General features: G+C 43.2%; 2 protein-coding genes across 6 annotated transcripts in view; one reads left to right on the top strand and one right to left on the bottom strand.

Moving 5' to 3' along the window:
* The window catches only part of meak7 (MTOR associated protein, eak-7 homolog), a 47,910-nt gene extending 30,774 nt beyond the window's left edge, over positions 1 to 17,136 (top strand). For 4 of the 5 annotated variants that reach the window (XM_033035790.1, XM_033035789.1, XM_033035788.1 and 1 more), the window contains 3 exons: positions 1,055 to 1,173; positions 2,646 to 2,825; positions 15,490 to 17,123. In XM_033035790.1, the coding sequence (XP_032891681.1) occupies positions 1,055 to 1,173; positions 2,646 to 2,825; positions 15,490 to 15,609 (419 nt within the window). In that variant the 3' untranslated portion in view covers positions 15,610 to 17,123. Of the gene's footprint in view, positions 1 to 1,054; positions 1,174 to 2,645; positions 2,826 to 15,489 lie in introns of all 5 variants that reach the window. The other variant, XM_033035786.1, reaches the window with a different exon arrangement.
* A 1,956-nt stretch (positions 17,137 to 19,092) lies between these two features.
* atp2c2 (ATPase secretory pathway Ca2+ transporting 2) overlaps positions 19,093 to 22,451 on the bottom strand; it is a 70,924-nt gene continuing 67,565 nt past the window's right edge. Inside the window, exon 27 of the mRNA XM_033035784.1 lies at positions 19,093 to 19,351. Coding sequence (XP_032891675.1) covers positions 19,200 to 19,351 — 152 coding nt within the window. The 3' untranslated portion in view covers positions 19,093 to 19,199. The remainder of the gene's footprint in view (positions 19,352 to 22,451) is intronic.

Genomic DNA, 22,451 nt, shown 5'->3' with positions numbered 1-22,451 from the left:
CTTTTCTGATATGAGGTAAATTAACTCTTCCCCACCCCTCCCCCCACCCCATTATTCCTCCTTTATCAAAGACACAACTTTGCAGGTTAAGAAGGAAGTTGTGTTCAAGCTGTACACAGTACCGCTGTCATTGGCAATGACATTTTGGAGCAGTGAATTTTACCTGTTGGCCCATTCAGCTTTCTTCTATTTTCTGACTTTATCCCATTACACAAAGTTATCTGTACAGTAAGCCCATCTCCTGTGAGGTTTGAATTTAGTGAGCAGCTCAGAAGGTCTAGAGTCTCTGCTATCTTTGAGAGTTAAAATTAAGGCCAGCTGGAAGAGGAACTAGGTTCAAATATCAGCAAGTTCCAACTTGCCAGACAGGCAAAAATAATCACCTTGGGTTACAATCAAGATGGTGCCCAGGCCGGGCGACTCTCTGCGCGCTGGTCCCAGAAGCATATCTGCAATCACTCACAATTGTGCTACTTTTTTATACCTCACAGCAGCATTTCTTACCATCCCGTGTCTGTACACTGTGGATGGCTCGATTGTAATCATGTATAATTGTTCCGCAGACTGGATAGCACGCAACGCCAAGCTTTTCACTGTACTTCACAATTCACGTGATAATAAACTAAACTTAAACTAAACTCATAATTAAACTTTTTTATTATTGTTAGCTGAATAAAAAAACATGTTAATTGCCCAGTTCATGACTTGAGGCCACAACCCAGTTGATGCCTCAGTGCAGTACTGTTGCGAGTAGTCAGAAAGTCCTGCACTGATATTTGAAGAGCATGCATTTCTTCTGGTGTCCTTCCAACGTGCCTCCATGGCTGCATTATCACAAGCAGGTTATCCAGCCAATTATTCATTAGCTGGTTTTGGATTCCTGATGTGTGCAGATTATTGTTGCGTTTCCCTCCAGGACAACATGCAAGAAGCGATGCATCAACAATAACCACATTGGGTCACCATGAAGTTGCGACTAGCTGTTGTATAAATGTAAAATTGTTCTTTTCCATTAACATAAGCATTTATTTTGCATTTTTGGCATATTTTGCAGGGAATAGCACATGCTTTTTATTTACTCTTAGTCCAAATCTGGGGGTCTTCACGTATACAGGTTACAACGACCACTACATGTATCTAAACCAGGGCCAACAAACCATGCCAAATGGACTTGTAAGTATTGTGCCCGCCTAACTTCACTATGGAATTAATTAACTAAAATGTAATGTGTAAGCCATCTTGAATTGAAATACATTGTTGAAGACTATTCAGATATCAACTTGATGTATGATCTTGATCTGTTAACCTTGACCTTTTGGGACAGTTTAGATGGATGTGATAATATAGACACAAAATGCTGAGGTAACTTAGTGGGACAGGCAGCTTCTCTGGAGGGAAGGAATGGGTGTTGTTTCGGGTCAAAGGGTCTCGACCCAAAATGTCATCCATTCCTTCTCCCCAGAGATGCTGCCTATCCTGCTGAGTTTATCTTCGGTTTAAACCAGCATCTGCAGTTCCTTCCTACACATTGTGATAATAATATGTTTGCTGTCATCTCCCAACCTGTCCATCGTAGGCCAACAATTAAAATCTCTCTAACCTTTTCAAGTACATCTGTACATTTTGGATAATTCTTGTTTTTCTCAGTATTTGCATATTGCCTTAATCCTGTAGCCAAAATGCATATGGTTTTTCGAAAGTCTAAAAGCCAAAAAGCAAATTTTATCAAGTTTAGCAGTGATCTATTGTGACAATTAGATGTGATTTTAAAGTCCTGGACTCTTTAAATTAGTGTGGGGGAGTAAATTGGTTCTGTAATCACTCGAGTAATTTACTGTCCTAAGCCAGTTCAAAGCATCTCGGCTTTTAAAATCACAACTAATTTTGAAATAGATTACAACTAAAATGTTGTCTGTAATATCCATCTGAGAGTGTTAACAAAACCTCAGAAAATGCTTCATTTGGAAAAATACCATCTCCAAGACTCCCTTAGTGCTACATCAATCTCTAGATTTTGAAGAGTCCGAACCCAAAACGTCTCCTGTCCATTCCTTCCACAAATGCTGCCTAACAGGCTGAGCTCCTCCAGCACGTTGTGTTTTTGCTCAGGACTCCAGTATGTGCAGTTCCTTCCTCTATATTTTAGAAGCGTGTCATATAAGGAGAGATAAGAAGTGAAATATAAAGCCAGAGGGAGAGATATAGACATGAGTTTTCTCTGGGTGCTCAGGTTTCCAAAGACCAACAGGTTTGTAGGTTAATTGAGTTTGGTTGTAAATTGCCTCTAGTGTGTAGGATAGTGCTGGTGTACGGAGATTGCTGATCGGTGCAGACTAGGTGGGTCGAAGGGCCTGTTTCCGCGCTGTATCTCTAAACTAAACTAAACTGAGTGGAATGATTGATAGACACAAAATGCTGGAGTAATTCAGCGGGACAGGCAGCATCTCTGGAGAGAAGGAAAGAGTGGCGTTTTGGGTCGAGACCCTTCTTGGAACCATTGCCTGATTAGACTCAGCATCTGTTTATGAAACATTACAAGTGACTTAAAACAGTACATTTAAAATGTTCTGGTTGCAACATGTGACATCAATTTTAATGTATAAAATTAAGGTAATCAAAAATTCCATTCATCTGTGCTGTTACAGGGCATGGGTGGGCAGCACAATTACTTCGGATTGTGGATTGACAGTAACTATGGTTCAGGCCACAGCAAAGCAAATCCACGATGTACAACTTACAATAGTCCTCAGTTGTCTGCCCGGGAACATTTTACCATTGAAACTATGGAGGTTTGGTTGGTGGGGAATTTCACAGAGAGTGATCTGGTAGGTTACAAATTATTTTTATTTAAATTAAACTTTATGCCTTGGTAATGGATGTCATGTTGCTTTCTATTGTCGAAGCCCTCTACGGAAGCAATTTTTAAAACTAGCCTTTCGCTGCACCCAAAAGATTGAAGATTAGAAGATGGCAGCAAGGAGGCAAAGAATCAACCAACATTTCGTCCCTTTGGTCCTAGTGGAGCAGTGATGGAGTTGCAGCTTTACTGCGCCAGAAACCCAGGTTCGATCCTGACTATGGGTGCCATCTGTACGGAGTTTTTACGTTCTCCCTGTGACCGTGTGGGTTTTAACTGGGTGCTTCAGTTTCCTCCCACATTCCAAAGACTAAGGTTTGTAGGTTGATTGGCGTTGGCAAAATTGAAAATTGTCCCTAGTGCGCAGGATAGCGCTAATGTACGCTGGTCGGCGTGGACTTGGTAGGCCGAAGGGCCTGTTTCCGTGCTGTATCTCTAAAGTCTAAAGTCTTTACTATCCTGGTATATGTTGTGACTGTGAGTGAGTCACTGAAGACCAGAAGCTGATGGATACAAAATATCTTTATTCATTAAGTCAAGCAGGTATTTTCTTGGAGACTCTCAACAGAGTCTCCCTGAACTAAGTACGTGAGATTTATACTCTTACGGATAAAAATAACCATTGACCATTCATTCCATAACTACTGAATAATCCCTAACCATGCACACCATACAAATCGTTAGTCAAAATACCGAACTTCTTCGGGGAAAGAAGAACAAAATTATAACAATGAAAATTACAGCTGCATTTGCTTCTCCTTCAGAAATCCTCTGTTCACCTCCCTGCGTATATTTTGATCAGGATCTTAAGTTTGTATTAATTCAGTAATCCACAGCTTTGCAATTGAGCTAATTTTGGATTCAAAATATTTTTTGAATAATTCACTTTAGATCTTAAAAAAAAGTCATTTCATTGGTACACCATCAATAATAATGTATTTGATTTGATACCAGCAACATCAAATGTTTTAGCACCCAAGTATTTACTTTCTGGGTCCAAAGTATTGAAATGGTGAGATTTTGAATTGAAGATGCCTTTCAATTAGAAAACAGACAAAATGCTGGAGTAACTCAGCATATCGGATCAGGCAGCATCCCAGGAGAACATGGATAGGTGATGTTTTGGGTCGGGACCTTTCTTCCTTTAATTATGGCATGCAAAGGTCAACTATGTTTACTTCCTGTTTGAATGCCAATAGTTTAGTGTCACGTGTACCGATGTACAGTGAAAAGCTTTTTACTATCCAGTCAGCAGAAAGATTATACATGATTACCATCGAGCTGTCCACAATGTACAGATGCAGGCTAGAAATTAGGTTATGAATTAAATGGTTTAGTGGTGTACTTTGGGAATGTTACTGATGTGTTGCCGTTGAAGTCTTTCTCTGTTTCCAGAATGAATACGTTTTCTTGTCATCAGACAAATACCAAGTGTGGAGTTGTAATTGGAAGTGTTATTGGAAGGCAGGATGGTGCTTGGTATTTTTGTGCATTGGGTGTTTGCCAATGCCACATGTACTTTGCCCACACTCTTCAATGGAGATATTGGTAAACATTCATGTTTGCCATCATTGGTCTACCAACTTGACAGCTATTTCAGGGTTTCTGCAGATGTGTGTCTGAACACAGAGGAACAGAAACGGGTGCTAGCAACACAAGCAGCTAATCTCTGAGGTCATGCTGTTCGGTGACTGGGTTCAGTCTTGGGATAGTTACCCAGTCCTTGCAAATGGAACTTGCCAGACAACTCTTAAGACAAAAAGTGCTGGAGGCACCCAGCTTTTAAATGCTAAATGATCCCTGGGTTCAACCTCGGCTCCTCATTTCTCCCTTTCCCATCCCCTTCCATTTACATTCCTTCCTCTGGCTTAATAATACAACTCTTCAATGCTTTTGTTTTAGACCTTCTGTTGTTTTCACCTCTGCCTTTGTCCAACCCATCTACTTATCAAATAACCATCCTCACCTGTGTTGGCCTATTATCTGCCAGGCTTTGTGCTGATCACCCTCCCCATTCCAGCTTTCTATCTGTATCCCCCTCCCAATCCATCTGAAGAAGGGTCTCAATCAAAAAGTCACCTATCCATGGTATCCAGAGATGCTGCCTGACCCCGTGAACTACTACAGCACTCTGTGTTCCTTGGCTCCTTTAACCTGATTATGTGGGCAGGATTGATTTTGACAGTCTCACTTGATGTATTTTATTTATACTTGCACTTCACCATGTTCCATGGAAGAACCCTGCAACATTTTGTCTAAATTCGTGCCAGATTGATCACTGAAGGCGAACATGCAGTTTTTTCAAAGGTCAGCAGAGTGCGCTGTTGGCTCCTCACTGACTGCAAAATCTGACCCTTCAAGATTTGAACTTGGTCACCTGTTTCTCAAATCTAAAATTTTAGAGGTGGTGGTTTTGAAGATATCTGCTCCTCAAATTAATCATAGCTCGTCCATTCAGTGAAAGTTGCAGAAGTCTTTTTGTTTTTTTGTTTGTGGCCGAGTTTATCTTTGTTCCATGTTTTTCCAAGCAGAACATACTTGCACATTTCATGGTCAAAGTTTTTATTTGAATTGATCGAAAGATATAGCATGAGAAACATCAGCCCACTGAGTCCACGTGGACTGTTCACGCTAGTTCTATATTATCCCACTTTCGTATCCACTCCCTACACACCGGAGGGAATTTACAGAGGCCAATTTAACCCATGAATCTGCATGTATTTGGGATGTGGGAGAAAACCGGAGCACCCAGAGGAAACCCATGCAGTCACAGAGTATAGGTGCAAAATCCATGCAGACAGCACCCGAGATGAGGACTGAACCCGGGTCTCTGTCGCTGAGGCAGGAGCTCGACTTGCTGTACCAGAATTGTTTTCAGAGTTTGTATCAGAACATTAATTGCTAGAATTTGCATCCATTTGTATAAAAGCTATTTTGTGCATGTTAGATTACAACAACAATTATTTCCTGGTTGATTGGTAAATTACCCTTGGCACTCCTAAAATATTGCACAACCCGAACCTCTACTTCAGCAACTATGATCTTCTGGAGACTGTGTCTATGGTTGCACTACAGACTTCAATATGGCACGATTATGGTTACCAAGTGCAATCTTGATTAATTTATAATATTGATTATTACATATTTATATTTGATATTGCATTAACGGGCCTGTTAAGCTGCAGCAGGTTAGAATTTCTAGGTTTTAAGGTCAATTTATTGACGTGTACCAATTAGGTTTAGTGAAATTCGAATTACCATACAGCCATACTAAAAAAAAAGCAACAAGACACACAAATACATAAGTTAACATAAACATCCACCACAGCAGATTCCTCTCTATGATGGAAGGCAATAAAGTCCAAACTTCTTCCTCTTTATTCTCCTGCGGTCGGGGCAGTCGAACCATCCACAGTCGGGGCGATCTAAACTTCCGTGACCGGGGCAGTCAGTGCTCCTGCGGCTTGGAGTTCCCGAAGTCAGTCTCTGACGGACCGTGAGCTCCACAATGTTAAAGTCCGCAAGCATCTGCGGTAGAGCTCAGAGGCCGATCCCTGGCAAAGGGATTGTGGGCTCAGTGATGGTAAGTCCACAGGCTCCCGTGGTGGAACTCCCGAAGTCAGTCTCCAGCAAAGGCCGCCAACTCCTCGATGTTAGGCCACAGTGTGGTCGGAGGTACGTTACAAAAAAAATTGCATCTCCGTGAAGGTAATAGATTAGAAAAAGTTTCCCCCAAACCCACCACCCCCCACATAAACCAAGCCAAAGAACATTAAAAAAATACATTTAACACATACAAACAGACAACAAAGAAGGAGGGGACAGACAGACTGTTGGCGAGGCAGCCATTGCTGGCGCCACCCGGTGGTTCATTGTTCTGTTGCCAGTATGGATTACAATTAAACTCAAAGTGCAGGAGTATCTCAGTGGATCAGGCAGCATTGCTGGAACACATGGATAGGTGATGTTTTGGGTTCTTTTAGTGCTGTTGCCATTGTCTAGTGACGATAACACGTTCCTCTACAGCCAGCAGAAACAGGAGCTTTTGGGACAAATCTATGAGTGCTGTAATTATATTATATTAGCACAAAGATTTGAATCTGGATTTCAAGAGTGCATACCTGACGGTGGTTATAGACCAAATATCTGAGAGAACTTTGCACATAGCACAAGGCTAACTAATCCTTAATTGCATGCAAGAAGTGTGGAATTAGTCAAATCTGTTCACCGAAACCTCATGGGTGCAGAAAAATAGGTGTTTGGGAAATTTAAATTAACTCATTTAAACAAAATGGAACTGTGGCATTCGGAGAATGAATTATCAATTAAAGTGTTTGTCCTGCCACATCAATGTTCTTCACACTACATCTGAAGAAAGATCCTTACCCGAAACGTCACCTGTCCATTCCATCCCCAAATACTACCTTACCCGCTGGGATCCAACACCACTTTATTTCGTAGCCCCATTTTTGCAATGGCTAACATTAGAATTGAAAAGTCAGCCGAAATTCTTTAAAAAAAAATAATGTTTAGAATGTGATAGGTCTACCTCCTGTGGATTGCCCCCTTAGTTTTCTTTCTTCCCCATGGCAGCCTTTCACACTGTTGTACAGTGGCTGTTGAGGTATGTGTGCTTATGCAATTGCCAGCGATCAGTTGCAATAGTAGCATGTTCTGTAGGCAGCTGCGGTCAGGAACAGTGCAGGCTAAGTTTTGTTTTGCTCACCATTCAGGGCAAAAACACCAAGACAACTTTTTTTAACAGGCCTTTTTGCTAATTTGGAAATTTGTGTTGTGATTAATGGTGACACCAGTGTAATGCATCAAAAGAGCGTGACCTCAATTGCTAGGCACTTATCCATCATCAGCCCTTCCCTAATTCTCAATGCCAATCCTAGATTTTTTTCATTCCTCAAAGAGTTATGCGGCATTATTAAGCACAATCTTTTCTGCTCTTAAAATTTTAAGAATGGAATGTACTTGAGAGCTTTATATTAGCTCAAAGATTTGAATCTGGATTTCAAGGGTGAATACCTGACAGTGGTTAAAGACCAAATATCTGAGAGAGCTTTGCACATAGCCCAAGGCTAACTCATCCTTAATTGCATGCAAGAGTGTGGAATTAGTCAAATCTGTTCACTGAAACCTCATGGGGGCAGAAAAATAGGTGTTTGGAAAATTGTCATTTTAATTACAAGTTATCGATTCATAGAAACATAGAAAATAGGGGCAGGAGGAGGCCATTCGGCCCTTCGAGCCAGCACCACCATTCATTGAGATCATGGCTGATCGTCCCCAATCAATAACCCGTGCCTGCCTTCTCCCCATATCCCTTGATTGCACTTGCCCCTGGAGCTCTATCTGACTCTCTCTTAAATCCATCCAGTGATTTGGCCTCCACTGCCCTCTGTGGCAGGGAATTCCACAAATTCACAACTCTGGGTGAAAAAGTTTTTTCTCACCTCAGTCTTAAATGGCCTGCCCTTTATTCTATGACTGTGGCCCCTGGTTCTGGACTCGCCCAACATTGGGAACATTTTTCCTGCATCTAGCTTGTCTAGTCCTTTTCTAATGTTATATGTTTCTATAAGATCATCCCTCATCCTTCTAAACTCTAGTGAATACAAGCCCAGTCTTTTCAATCTTTCCTCAAATGACAGTCCCGCCATCCCAGGGATCAATCTCGTGAACCTACGCTGCACTGCCTCAATCACAAGGATGTCCTTCCTCAAATTAGGAGACCAAAACTGTACACAATACTCTAGATGTGGTCTCACCAGAGCCCTATACAACTGTAGAAGAACCTCTTTACTCCTATACTGAAATCCTCTTGTTATGAAGGCCAACATTCCATTAGCTTTCTTCACTGCCTGCTGTACTTGCACGCCAACCTTCAGTGACTGGTGTACAAGGACACCCAGGTCTCGCTGTACCTCCCCCTTACCTAACCTAACCCCATTGAGATAATCTGCCCCCTTGTTTTTGCCACCAAAGTGGATAACCTCACATTTATCTATATTATACTGCATCTGCCACGCATCTGCCCACTCACTCAACCTGTCCAGGTCACCCTGCAACCTCCTAACATCCTCTTCACAGTACACACTGCCACCCAGCTTTGTGTCATCCACAAACTTACTAGCATTGCTCCTAATTCCCTCTTCCAAATCATTAATATATATGGTAAACAGTTGCGGCCCCAATACCGAGCCTTGCGGCACTCCACTCGTCAATGCCTGCCATTCTGAAAAGGACCCGTTCACTCCTACTCTTTGCTTCCTGTCTGCCAACCAATTTTCTATTCACGTCAACACCCTACCCCCAATACCATGTGCTCTAATTTTAGTCACCAGTCTCCCATGCGGGACATTATCAAAGGCACTACATCCACTGGCTCCCCTTTATCCATTTTACTTGTCACATCCTCAAAAAATTCCAGAAGATTAGTCAAGCATAATTTTCCTTTCATAAATCCATACTGACTTGGACTAATCCTTTTACTGCTATCCAAATGCCCCATTATTACTTCTTTAATAATTGACTCCGGCATCTTTCCCACCACCGAAGTTAGGCTAACTGTAATTCCCCGTTTTCTCTCTCGCTCCTTCCTTGAAAAGTGGGATAACATTAGCTATCCTCCAATCCACAGGAATTGATCCTGAATCTATTGAACATTGGAAAATGATCACCAATGCATCCACTATTTCTAGAGCTACTTTCCTGAGGACCCTGGGATGCAGTCCATCAGGCCCCGGGGATTTATCATCCTTCAGTCCCATTAGCCTACCCAATACTATTTCTCGCCTAATGAAAATTTCTTTCAGTTCCTCGACCCCCCTTAGATCCTTTCTCCTCCAGTACTTCTGGGAGATTGTTTGTGTCTTCCTTAGTGAAGACAGACCCGAAGTACCTGTTCAACTCTTCTGCCATTTTCTTGTTCCCCATAATAATTTCACCCGGATCTGCCTTCAAGGGACCCACATTTGACTTTGCTACTCTTTTTCCCTTAACATATCTAAAGAAGCTTTTACTGTCCTTCTTTATATTCCTGGCCAGCTTCCCTTCGCACTTCATCTTTTCAGCCCGTATTGGCCATTTTGTCTCCTTCTGTTGTCCTATGAAAGTTTCCCAATCCTCTGGCTTCCGACTACTCTTTGCTGTGTTATACATATTTTCTTTTAGTTTTATTCTATCCCTAACTTCTCTTCTCAGGCACGGTTGCTTCCTACACCCCTTAGAATCTTTCTTCCTTTTTGGAATGAAATGATCCTGCGTCTTCCAGATTATGCCCAGAAATTCCTGCCATTGCTGTTCCACCGTCATTCCTGCTAGGATCCCTTTCCAGTCTAACTTGGCCAGCTCCTCTCTCATGCCTTCATAATCCCCTTTGTTCAGCTGCATCATTGCCACTTCCGACTTAACCTTCTCCTTCTCAAATTGCAGATTAAAACTAATCATATTATGATCTCTACCTCCAAGCGGTTCCTTTACCGTGAGTTCTCTTATCAAATTTGGTTCATTGGACAACACTAAATCCAGAATTGCCTTTTCTCTGGTCGGCTCCATTACAAGCTGCTCTAAGAATACAGCTCGGAGGCACTCTACAAACTATCTTTCTTGGGGTCCTGAACCAACCTGATTTTCCCAGTCTACCTGCATATTGAAATCCCCCATTACCACAGTGGCATTACCCATGTTACTTCAAAAGTAATGCTCTCTGTAATCTCCTTGCCCAGGAATGTATTTGTTAACATTTACAAAGATATTTGTTAGTGGGATGTTTGGTGCAGGTTGGTGTATAATTGCAGTTTGGCCTCACAATTGGCACAGATTGCACAACATCCTCTACCAAAACCACCATCCTTGTGAATGGTCAGAGGCATTCAGTCATGGACAAGTTCCCATGACTTGGCAGAACACTCTCAACATCAGTTCAACATTGATGAAGTTCATATCAGGACAGCAAAAGATTTTGGAAACTGAGGTGTGGGAATGAAAAGGAATCAGTCTAAAGACAAAGCAGTATTGTGCTATTATCATACCTACCTTACTCTATGCTTGGCAGTACAGTGATTTAGCGGTAGAGTTGTGCCTTACAGTGCCAGTGAGCCAGGTTTGATCCTGACTACTGGTACTGTCAGTACGTAGTTTGTACCTTTCCTCTGTATTCTGTGTGAGTTTTCCCCGGGTGGCCCGGTTTCATTCCACATTCTAAAGGTTTGTAGGTTAATTGGCTCCTGTAAATTGGCTCCAGTATGTTGGACACAAATAGTGTATGGGTGATTGTAGGTTGGCGTGGACTCGATGGGGCGAGGGGCTTGTTTCCACATTGTATCTCTAAACTAAACTAACTAAAAGTAAACTAAACTTGCGATACATGGACTGTGCAATAGGCATGCTGAACAGCTGAACCCCTTCCACTGACCTGTCTGCACAGAACACTTGGCCTGTTTCTTTTATCATTGTTTCTTTTTTTACATATCTTTCATTTATTTGTTCTACAGTGATCTCCATAATGTTTGGGACAAAGACCCATCATTTGTTTATTTGCCTCTGTACTCCACAATTTGAGATTTGTAATATAAAAAAATCATATGTGGTTTAAGTGCACATTGTCCGATTTTATTAAAAGGTATTTTTATACATTTTGGTTTCACCATGTAGAAATTACAGCAATACATAGTCCCCCCCCCCCCCCCATTTCAGGGCACCTTAATGCTTGGGACACATGGCTTCACAGGTGTTTGTAATAGCTCAGGTGTGTTTAAATTCCTTCTTAATGCAGGTTTCAGAGAGCTCTCAGCACCTAGTGTTTCCTCCAGTCTTTCCATCACCTTTGGAAACTTTTATTACTGTTTATCAACATGAGGATCAAAGTTGTGCCAATTAAAGTCAAAGAAGCCATTATGAGACTGAGAAACAAGAATAAAACTGATAGAGACACCAGACAAACCTTCGGCTTACCAAAATCAACTAATCGCAAAGGGATCGGCAGGCCAAGGAAGGCCTCCACAGCTGTTGACAGAGAATTCTCTCTATAATAAAGAAAAATCCCCAAACACCTGTCCGACGGATCAGAAATACTCTTCAGGAGCCAGGTGTGGATTTGTCAATGACCACTGCCTGCAGAAGACTTCATGAACAGAAATATAGAGGCTACACTGCAAGATGCAAACCACTGGTTAACTGCAAACATAGGATGACCAGGTTACAGTTTGCCAAGAAGTACTTAAAGAGCAACCACAGTTCTGGAAAAAGGTCTAGTGGACAGATGAGACAAAGATTAACTTATATCAGAGTGATGGCAAGAGCAAAGTATGGAGGAGAGAAGGGACTGCCCAAGATCCAAAGCATACCACCTCATCTGTGAAACACGGTGGTGCGGTGTTATGGCCTGGGCATGTATGGCTCACTTATCTTCATTGATGATACAACTGCTGATGGTAGTAGCATAATGAATTCTGAAGTGTATAGACATATCCTATGTGCTCAAGTTCAAACAAATGCCTCAAAACTCTGGCCAGCGGTTCATTCTACAGCAAGACCATGATCCCAACCATACTGCTAAAGCAACAAAGGAGTTTTTCAAAGCTAAAAAATGGTAAATTCTTGAGGGCCAATTCAATCACCTGATCTGAACCCAATTGAGCATGCCTTTTATGTGCTGAAGAGAAAACTGAAGGGGACTAGCCCCCAAAACAAGCACAAGCTAAAGATGGCTGCAATACAGGCCTGGCAGAGCATCACCAGAGAAGACACCCAGCAACTGGTGATGTCCATGAATTGCAGACTTCATGCAGTCATTGCATGCAAAGGATATGCAACAAAATACTAAACATGACTACTTTCATTTACATGACATTGCTGTGTCCTAAACATTATGGTGCCCTAAAATGGGGGGACTATGTATAAACACTGTTGTAATTTCTACATGGCAAAACCAAAATGCAGAAAAATGGCCTTTATTAAAATCGGACAATGTGCACTTTAACCACATGTGATTTTTTTCTATTACAAATCTCAAGTTGTGTAGTACATACAAATAAATGATGGGTCTTTGTCCCAAACATTATGGAGGACACTCTATGTCCCTCTACAGACCGTCTATACCTGTCTATTTCCCTTTCCCCCGACTCTAGTCTGAAGAAGGGCTTGACCTGAAACGTCACCCATTCCTTCTCTCCAGAGATGCTGCCTGTCCCGCTGAGTTACTCCAGCTTTTTGTGTCTATCTTCGGTTTAAACCAGCATCTGCAGTTCCTTCCTACACACTTCATGTCAAGTTGTGTGACGTACAGATTCTGTTGCGGACATCTTAAATCTTCCATGACTAATGTTCGACGTTTCCACCTGCTTTAAAAGGACAAGAAGGGTAAGGTGACGTGCCTTAATGACCACTGTCTGACTGTTTTTTATCTCCACCTCCCTCTGCAACTGGACACTGAATTTCCTCACCAACAGACCACAGTCTGTTAGGGTCAACAACCTCACCTCCTCCACTATAACACTGAACACCGGCGTGCCACAGGGCTGTGTGCTCAGCCCTCTCCTCTACTCCCTCTTCACCCACGACTGCATCCCTAAGTACGGATCCAATGCCATCATTAAGTTTGCTGACAACACCACGGTGGTAGGACTGATCAGTGACAACGATGAGTCAGCCTACAGAGAGGAGGTCCAGCACCTGACAACCTGGTGTGCCAACAATAACCTCGTCCTCAACTCCAAGAAGACGAAGGAAATTATTGTCGACTTCAGGAAGGTCAGAGGAGGCAGTCATACCCCCATCCATATAAACGGGACTGAGGTGGAGCGCGTCTCCAGCTACAAATTCCTTGGGGTACATATCTCGGAGGATTTGTCCTGGTCCCTCAACACCTCCAAGCTGATCAAAAAGGCACTGCAGCGCCTTTACCTCCTGAGGAGGCTCAAGAAAGCCCACCTGTCCCCCCAGATCCTGACCAACTTCTACCGCTGTACCATCGAGAGCATCCTGACCACCTGCTTCACGGTATGGTACAGCAGCTGCACTGTTGCGGACAGGAAGGCACTACAACGGGTGGTGAAAACCGCTCGGCACATCATCGGTGCCCCGCTCCCTGCCATGGATGCCCTCCACCGAAAACGGTGTCTGAGACGGGCTGGGAAGATCATTAAAGATCCCTCCCACCCCAACCATGGACTGTTTGCCCTCCTCCCATCAGGGAAGCGGTACAGGAGCCTCAGGTCTCGTACCAGTAGGATGAGGAACAGCTTCTACAATTATACCATCACATTGCTGAACTCGGAGTCCCGCCGATAGATTTCTCCGGTCCCTCCGTCCCCATTGTTTAATTATTCTGTAATTTTGATTATTCTGTATCTTCTTTTTTAAATTTCTATATTGCACTACTACTACGGACTGACGCAAAACTGCATTTCGTTGTACCCATACCTAGTATTTGTGCAATGACATTAAAGTTGAATCGAATTGAATTATGGAGCATACTAGTATTTCTGGTTCTTGATGGAAGGTGTGAGTACGTTCACTTCTAGAAAAACAAGAAGCAAAGTACGTCAGGAGGCTGAAGATTTGACACAGGAATTTCTTTTGAGTGAAAAAAAAAAGAATTCTAATCATTTTACGAATGGTATTCACTTGAAAAGGTTATTGAACCTGACCGATTGGGCCATTGGAATTATTATTAAATCTGCCCCGACTCTTGTATTGTTTGAGTGCCCCTCATAGTTACCAATTGATTTCCTGAGTACTTTGCTGACAACCTGTGTATTTACAGTTCGTGCTATGAGTGCCTCAGAGGTAAACAGAATATCTCGACTGGTGAAAGGGCACCCATCCCTCCCTTTTACATTCGTTACATTGAACATTTTCCACTGGTTACATTGAACATTCTTTGTTCCAAACATAACCTGGCACCACTCCCTAGCTCTTTATCTGCTGCATCGACGATGTCACTGGGGCTGCCTCCTGCACCCGTGCAGAAATCCTGTGTGTCCAAGCTTCATTGGCGTTATGGAACTAACATTGTTATAATTAAATCGCTGCAGGTGCATCAAATACAGGAACCTCGCATTTTACACGTGTTTTGGAATAACGCGCTTATTCATTTAATATTAAAGTTTGATTTAAGCATGTATTTTTGAATAACGCCCTCAATTTCACACCTGACTCCATAGACGTGTATATGTTTAATTTACACTCTTGAATTAAAGCTGCTTTTCAAGAATGTAACCACCACACAAAATGCAAGGTGCCTGTATTCTCAATTCTGAAACATGGAAAAAAAACATAACTTGATTTAAAATTTTTTTTTTTTTTTTTTGATTATGCAAAATTAGGCCTTGACTTTATTTTTCTCTTTCGTAGGTGATTTTTAAAGTTTCAGTTTTGGAATGCTGTGTAATAGACTAATCCACTATCAACTGTGTTTTGTTATCCATCTGTCATCTGCATTCAACACAGTATACCTATACCACCCTACATCGTTTTAAAGTAAAAGTTATTCATAAGCAAGTAGATTTTTATTCCTGGCATGTTTTCCTGCCAGTTTTTTTTAAGTTACCCAATTTTAGAATGGCTTTTGGCTAATATAAGAGTTTAATTGTAGAGTAATTGCTTCTTTTTGCTTCTAGTCCAAGACCAAGAGTGTCCTTGACGCTGACCCGGAAGCACAGGCCTTGCTAGATATGATTGGAAAAACGAGGGTGAGTGACGGACTGCGGGAACCCGGTGAAGAAGAAGCAGAAGAATGAAGAGATTTATAAAAAGTAAAAAACAAAATGTAATACAATGCCACCATTATTCCTTAAAAACGGGAGAAATCCTAAATTAGCCGGTTGACGAAGATAGAATCTTCTGCACTTCCACGTGAGATAATAATCAAACAAAGCATATTCAAAGATGTGCTCGATCTTGCAACATAAGTATAGGGGCAATAGAGCATTGTCAATTGATTCCTGGGCTGGCTATCACATAAGGCAACGTCAATCAAATGACTAATTGTTCTGTTATGAACATAGCAGGTTTGTGGAAGAAGGCATATGAGGAAACGATTACGTAGATAATTAGGGGAAGAAATGTCACTATTTATTATGCCTACCTCAGTCCATTTTATCTATCATGTAGTATTGAGCAAATATGAATTGAATTTGGTGTCATTTGGAGTCAAATGTTCGAAAATAATTTGTACCAAATTAATATTTGCCTTGGATGGGAGTATACAGTTCAGTGAACTCTGTTTCAGATTTTGTATTTCTCTTCTAAATCTAACCTGCATTTTCAACAAAAGGATTTTGGTCATTTAATTACCTAGTATTGTGATTTATATTGCACAAAACATTAGTAACTGCAAAACATACAGTATGTAATACTGATGCAAAACAAACTATAATGCCTTAATGGGTGTTGTCATGAGAATATCTAAGCAAACTTCAGTATGTTTTAAGAGACTATATTGGTGTGCAGAAATGAAGCATCCATCTTGCACTATTAAAATAAGGCACTTTCTGCAACACGGGTTTGATATTTTGAAGATGGTAGATGTCAATTCTGTGATTTTAATTAGGAAGCTTCATCTATCTTTGATGGAAAAGTTTGTACCACTCTTTGAAGTAGCTTATGAATATTTACTGAACCCCAGCTTTGCAGGTGTCAGTATGATGTGCACCATGAGGAAGCTCGGGAGCCGATTCAGACGATCCATGGGTGAGGCATTACCTAAGAATATAAAAGATAGGAGCTGGAGTAAGCCATGTGGCCCTTTGAAACATTATCAAGATCATGGCTGATCTTCCACCCAAGTGCCATTTTCTTGCATAGTACTCCCTCCCATATTCATTAACATCCAGAAAACTCTTTGAATTAATTCAATGATTGACTGTGATCTTCACAGTCCTCTGGAATAGAGAATTCTCCTCGTCTCAGTCAAAAACAGCCTGTCCCTGATTCTGAAACTCTGACCCCATGGTTCTGACTCTCAGCCAGGGAAACAGTTATTCTTCCTCCACCCTGTCCTGTAGTGAGTTTGTACGTTTCAATGAGATCTCCGCTCATGAGTCTACACTCCAGACAATGTGGACCTTGTTTATTTAATCTCTCCTCGTTAAACCCAGGAACCAGTCTAGTGAATCTTTGTACTACCTTTTATGTAAGAAACCAAAAGAGTACAACAATCCTCCAGTCATGTTCTCACCAGGGCTATAGCCATTGCATTAAGAGTTCTTTATTCTTGTATTGAAATCCTCTGGAAATAAAGGCAAATATACCATTAGTTGTCCTAATATCTTGTTGCACCTGCACAATGTGTTTCAGTGACTTGCATGCAAGCACATCAACACTGAGCAATCTCACCAATTTAAAAAACAACAAAAAAAACTCAAGGGCAAGCAGTGGAAGATATAAATTTGCAGAATATTTCATTTCTCACTCAATTAGCCCAGCCCATGTAAATTGCACAGGTATATAATTCTCCACTTGCTTTCAATTCATATTTATGCTTGGATTATCTGAGATGGCTCCAATTAGAATAGATAGACTAATGACCGTGGACTATGGGTCAATTCCTAGTAGTGTTGACTCCTAGCAACGTTCATGCAGAATTGCAGAAGAAAATGGAAAACAGCAATGGGATGCAAAAATGTCAGAGAGAAACAAACCAATTGGTGAGTTTAATGTTCATATTTTATGTATTTTGTGACGAAGCATTTTACACAGCCATTACATGTAAACTCAAACACCTTTGATACATTTTCCACATATTCAAAATATTCACAATTATTTAAGACAATCCATACATTCTTTCCAAATACAGTTCTCACTGTTTAAATTTGCATGAAAATGTATTTCTATATTTTTACTTTTTGGCTCATTACTAATTCCTTGAATTTCATTTATTAAAACTGATCAAGTTCAATTAGTAGATTACTATAAATTTAAACCGATTTTCCCAAACAGCTCGGAGGGAAAAAAAGTTCAGTTGGCGGCGCCTTGTGGCTGCGGCTCGCCTGCAGTCCGTCTGTATTTTTTCTTTTTTTTTTGTCTTGTTAGGAGTATGTTTTTGGTTTATTTTTACTTGTGTATATGTGTGGTGGGGGGGGGAACCTTTTAATCTCTTCTTTGATCGGAGACGCGACCTTTTCGTTGTCGTGTCTCCGTTTCGCTGGGGCCTAACATCGTGGAGCTGGCGGCCTCCAACCGGAATCGACCTGAGGGCTCCAGTCGTAGAGCTTGTGGACTTACTTACCATCACGGAGCTGGCTGACTCGGAGGCTGTGGTGGCACTGCGGCTGCGACCCGACTTCGGAAACTTCGGCCGCAGGCCCTGTGGATGGTAAAATCGGGAGCTCGCAGGTCCCTGGTAGGAGACTGATTTTCGGGAGCTCCCGCAACGGGTACATCGCCCCGTGTGGCTTAATCGGCTGCAGGACTTACCATCACCTGCTGGGGGCTTTAACCTCAAGAGCCTCGATCGCCTCGGCGCAGCAGTTTGACTGCCTGACCGCAGGAGAAGAACAGAACAGGGAAGAGAAGACTTTTACCTTCCATCACAGTGAGGAGGTGTTTGGAGATTCACTGTGATGGATGTTTGTGTGGAACTCTGTCAATTGTGTGTTACGTTTATTTTGCAGTTATGACTGCAGGGAACGAAATTTTGTTCAAAACTTTGTTTGAATGACGATAAAGGTATTCTATTCTAACTGGTAAATGGAGTGGTGGGGCAGAGAGTGGGGGGGGGGGAGGGGGGAGAACTTATACCTCTACTTTTAGTTCTCCTTGTAAAATGAATAGAATGCGAATTAACTAAAGGGGCTGTCCCACTTGAGCGATCTAATTGGCGAGTTTAGAAGAGTTTGAAAAAAATGACATGTTGAAGACCTCCTTCGACTATGTTGAAGACCAGCTACGACTAGCTACGACTAATTTCGGGAAAATTGGACACCGAATCGTGGTGAGTGAAGATAACTTCCTTCGACCTCCCTTCGACTATGATGAAGACTATCTTCGACTACCCTCGACCTGCGACTAACATAACCTACTACGGCTAAACCTACGAGTAAAAAAAGTAGCGATTTCTTTCCATGGCGACCTTTTTTAACTCGCGGGCCTTTGACATTGAAAAAAATGCCGCGACCTAGCTGAGGCTTCGAGTATGCAGAGACCAAATCTTTTTATCTTGCTACTTTGTAGTGAAGATTTGCAGATTTGTTAAATTGGACTATGGGATATTGGTGTTTTTGGGCATCAGTGCATTCTGGAAATGAAAGCGGTTTCCCCAAGTGCAATTCCACTGTATCACAGAAAAGACCTTCAGGTCAATCAACATTACATTTCACAATATGGAGGTTTACAATCCTTCAACTGTATATTTACATGGATGCACCTCGAAATTTGGACTATTTTTCCTTGCAGTAGCTGACAGCCATATTCTTTCAATTAACTTCCATAGCTCCAATGCAAAGAAAACCGAAGAGGCCAAGGCAACCAGGAACATCAAGTCTGTAATGGATTAGAAGGCGATTGGATTAATTTCCAAATAATAAAGGAATTGCTCAGTCGATTCATGCTTTGTAACTTTGTCAGTGCCGTAGGTGGCTGCTATTTGTATACACTGTGTATGCAAGCAAGGAATCTCACTGCCTAGTCACATGTGACAAAGTATTGCTATTCCTACTTTCTAACCAATTTTAGTCTAAAATACTATTTACATAAACCAATTGTGACAGGAGAGAATAAATAAACTGATAATTATGCTGTCCCATCCGAATTTTAGTTGGTACTAGACCAAGTGCAGACCCGTTGGGTCTGTTCCCCCAACATGTGGTTGCGGGGGGAATCACACACACTTAACAACCCCCCTGCACACACGCTATCTACCCCCCTTGGTATTATATTCATATTAATTTGCTCCTTTTACCCCAAAACCGCACTATCCACTGGAGAGTGGACCAAGGGGCAGAGACAAGAGGGAGAGGGGAGGAGGAGAGGGAGGGTTGGTGGGTGTTGGAGGAGGGGTGAGAGAGATGGGAGGAGAGAGAGGGGCTGAGAGGGGGGGAAGGGAAGTGGGAGAGAGGTGGGGAGGAAGGGAGGGGGACGGAGGGTGGGGAGGGGATGGGGTGGAGGGAAGGGGTAGGGGAGGTGGGAGGGCAGGAGGGAAATGGGGTAGGGGAGAGAGGGGGAAGAGTGGAGGGAGGGGGAAGAGTGGGGAGAGAGGGGGAAGAGTGGGGAGAGGGGGAAGAGTGGGGAGAGAGGGCGAAGAGTGGGGAGAGGGTGAAGAGTGGGGAGGGAGAGGGGTGGGGGCAGTCCATCTATTCCCCACTCCCTATCACCCCCACTCCTCTCCCTCTATTCCCACACTCTCCCTCCTCACCTCCCCCATTCCCCCCTCTCCCTCCCTACTCCCTCTTCTCCCTCAACCCCCCACTCCCACTCTTCACCTCCCCAGGATCTCGCCTGTCCTCCGGATCTGCAGAACTTGCTCGATCGAGAAGGAGTCAGGGAGCCAAATGCCAGCGCGCGTCGGGGGTGGGGGAGGGATGGGGAGGGGAGGGGAGGGGGGGTTGGGGTGGGGGGGGACGTAACTCGGCCTTGCGACGCCCGCAGCCGTTGATAACTGCCAGCACTTTAAAGCCGCTAAGGCAAGACGCGTTCGCCCAGGAACGAGCGTTGACAGCAAAGAAGCACCGGCTTCTGACTCTCTGGAAACCCACAGCTGGAATGAGCACGCAGGGGATGGGAGGGGCGCGCAGGCAGGCGGGGCTTCGCGAGCTGCGCTGGTTGTGAGGAGAAAGTTCAGCGTTAGCGGAACGGATCTGCAGAACTTATGAGAAGTTCAGCGCGTGAGGAGTCGCTGCCCCATCTTTCTGCGCCTTTAATCCACAGCGGCGGTGCAGGTGGGCCTGGATTGGTGGGCATGTAGGCATTGTGACGTCAGCAGCTGGTGAGCGGCGTTTATATTTTAAAAATTAAGTTTTGTGAACAATTTTATTCAAAATCTGGGGAAATAATAGATCAAGGAGTGGATTTCTGCTCATAAGGTAAATCCCTACCGAAATTGTAAAAATCTCTGTGTTTTTGCGTCTAGTTTTCGAGGAGATACGTTTCAAATGCAAAATGACACACACACATCCACACACACAGTTTTAAAAGTATACTAGACCAAGCGCAGAACCGTTGGGTCTGTTCCCCTAACGTGCGGTTGCGAGGGGGGGGGGGGGCGGCATGTGGCGTCACACTAACTACCACCCCGCACACACGCTAACTACCCCCCTTGATATTATATTAATGTTATTAATTTGCTCCTTTTACCCCATAACCACTCTATCCACTGACGCATAGCCCCCAACTCGCAGGCACTTCTAGAGGGGGGGGGGGGTAGAGAGTGAGGGCAGAGAGAGAATGGAGAGAGACAGAGAGAGAGGGGCAGAGACGGAAGGGCAAGAGACAGGGAGAGGGGGGGAGGAGGAGAGGGTGGGTGGGTGAGGGGGGGAGGAGGGGAGAGGGAGATGGGGAGAGAGTGGGGAGGAGGGAAGGGAGAGAGGGTGATGGGGAGGGGAGGGTGAAGGAGGAGACGGGTAGAGGGGGGTGAGAGGGCTAGAGAGGGGTGGGGGAAGTTGAGAGAAGAGGGGGAAGTGAGAGGAGAGGGGTGGGGTGGGGGAAAAGAGGGGGAGGAAGGGGGAGAGGTGGAGAGAGAGTGGAGGGGAGAGAGAGAGGAGATGGAGAGATTGGAGGGGGAGAGAGTGGAGTGGGAGAGAGTGGAGTGGGGGAGAGAGAGAGGGGAGGGAGAGAGGAAGGGGGGAGAGAGAGAAGGGGGAGTGGGGGAAAGGCACGGGGGTGGGAGGGAGGGAGGGGGAGAGATCTCCCACCCCTGTCCCATTGTGATATCAAATGTAAATGAGATCCATTGTGATTGGATCTCTACTGAATATGTAAAAATGTCCCCGTTTCAGCATCTGGTTTTTGAGGAGATACGTTTCACATGCAAAATGATATGATAGATATGATATGATAGATGTTGAAAACCTTCAAATATAATATAAAGATTTTCTTTTAACTCACATAATTAGATTTACAGTGTCATCTTCTTCCATGAGTGGACCAAGGTGCCCCTCAATCTTTCTTCACTATTCAATAAAACTATGGTCTAATGTCTACCCAACATTCATATCCTCGTGTAAGAAGGAACTACAGATGCTGGTTTAAACCGAAGATAGACACAAAAAGCTGGAGTAACTCAGCGGGACAGGCAGCATTTCTGGAGAGAAGGAATTGGTGACGTTTCAGATCGAGAACCTTCTTCAGACTGGTTAGGGATAACAGAAACGAGAGATATAGATGGTGATATGGAGAGATAAAGAACAATGAATGAAAGATATGCAAAAAAGTAACAATGATAAAGGCTGTTTGTAGGGTGAAATTAGGAAGCTAGTGTGACTTGGGTGGAGGAGGGATAGAGAGGGAATGTTGGGACTACCTGAATTGTGAGAAATCAATATTCATACCGCTGGGCTCAAGCTGCCCAAGCGAAATATGAGATGTTGTTCCTCCAATTTGCATTTGGCCTCACTCTGACAATGGAGGAGACTGAGGAAAGATCTGT

This window comes from Amblyraja radiata, chromosome 17, assembly GCF_010909765.2.
Source record: "Amblyraja radiata isolate CabotCenter1 chromosome 17, sAmbRad1.1.pri, whole genome shotgun sequence".
NCBI lineage: Eukaryota > Metazoa > Chordata > Chondrichthyes > Rajiformes > Rajidae > Amblyraja > Amblyraja radiata.
The sequence above is the reverse complement of the archived record's forward strand: the minus strand, read 5'-3'. Positions and strand labels throughout refer to the sequence as shown.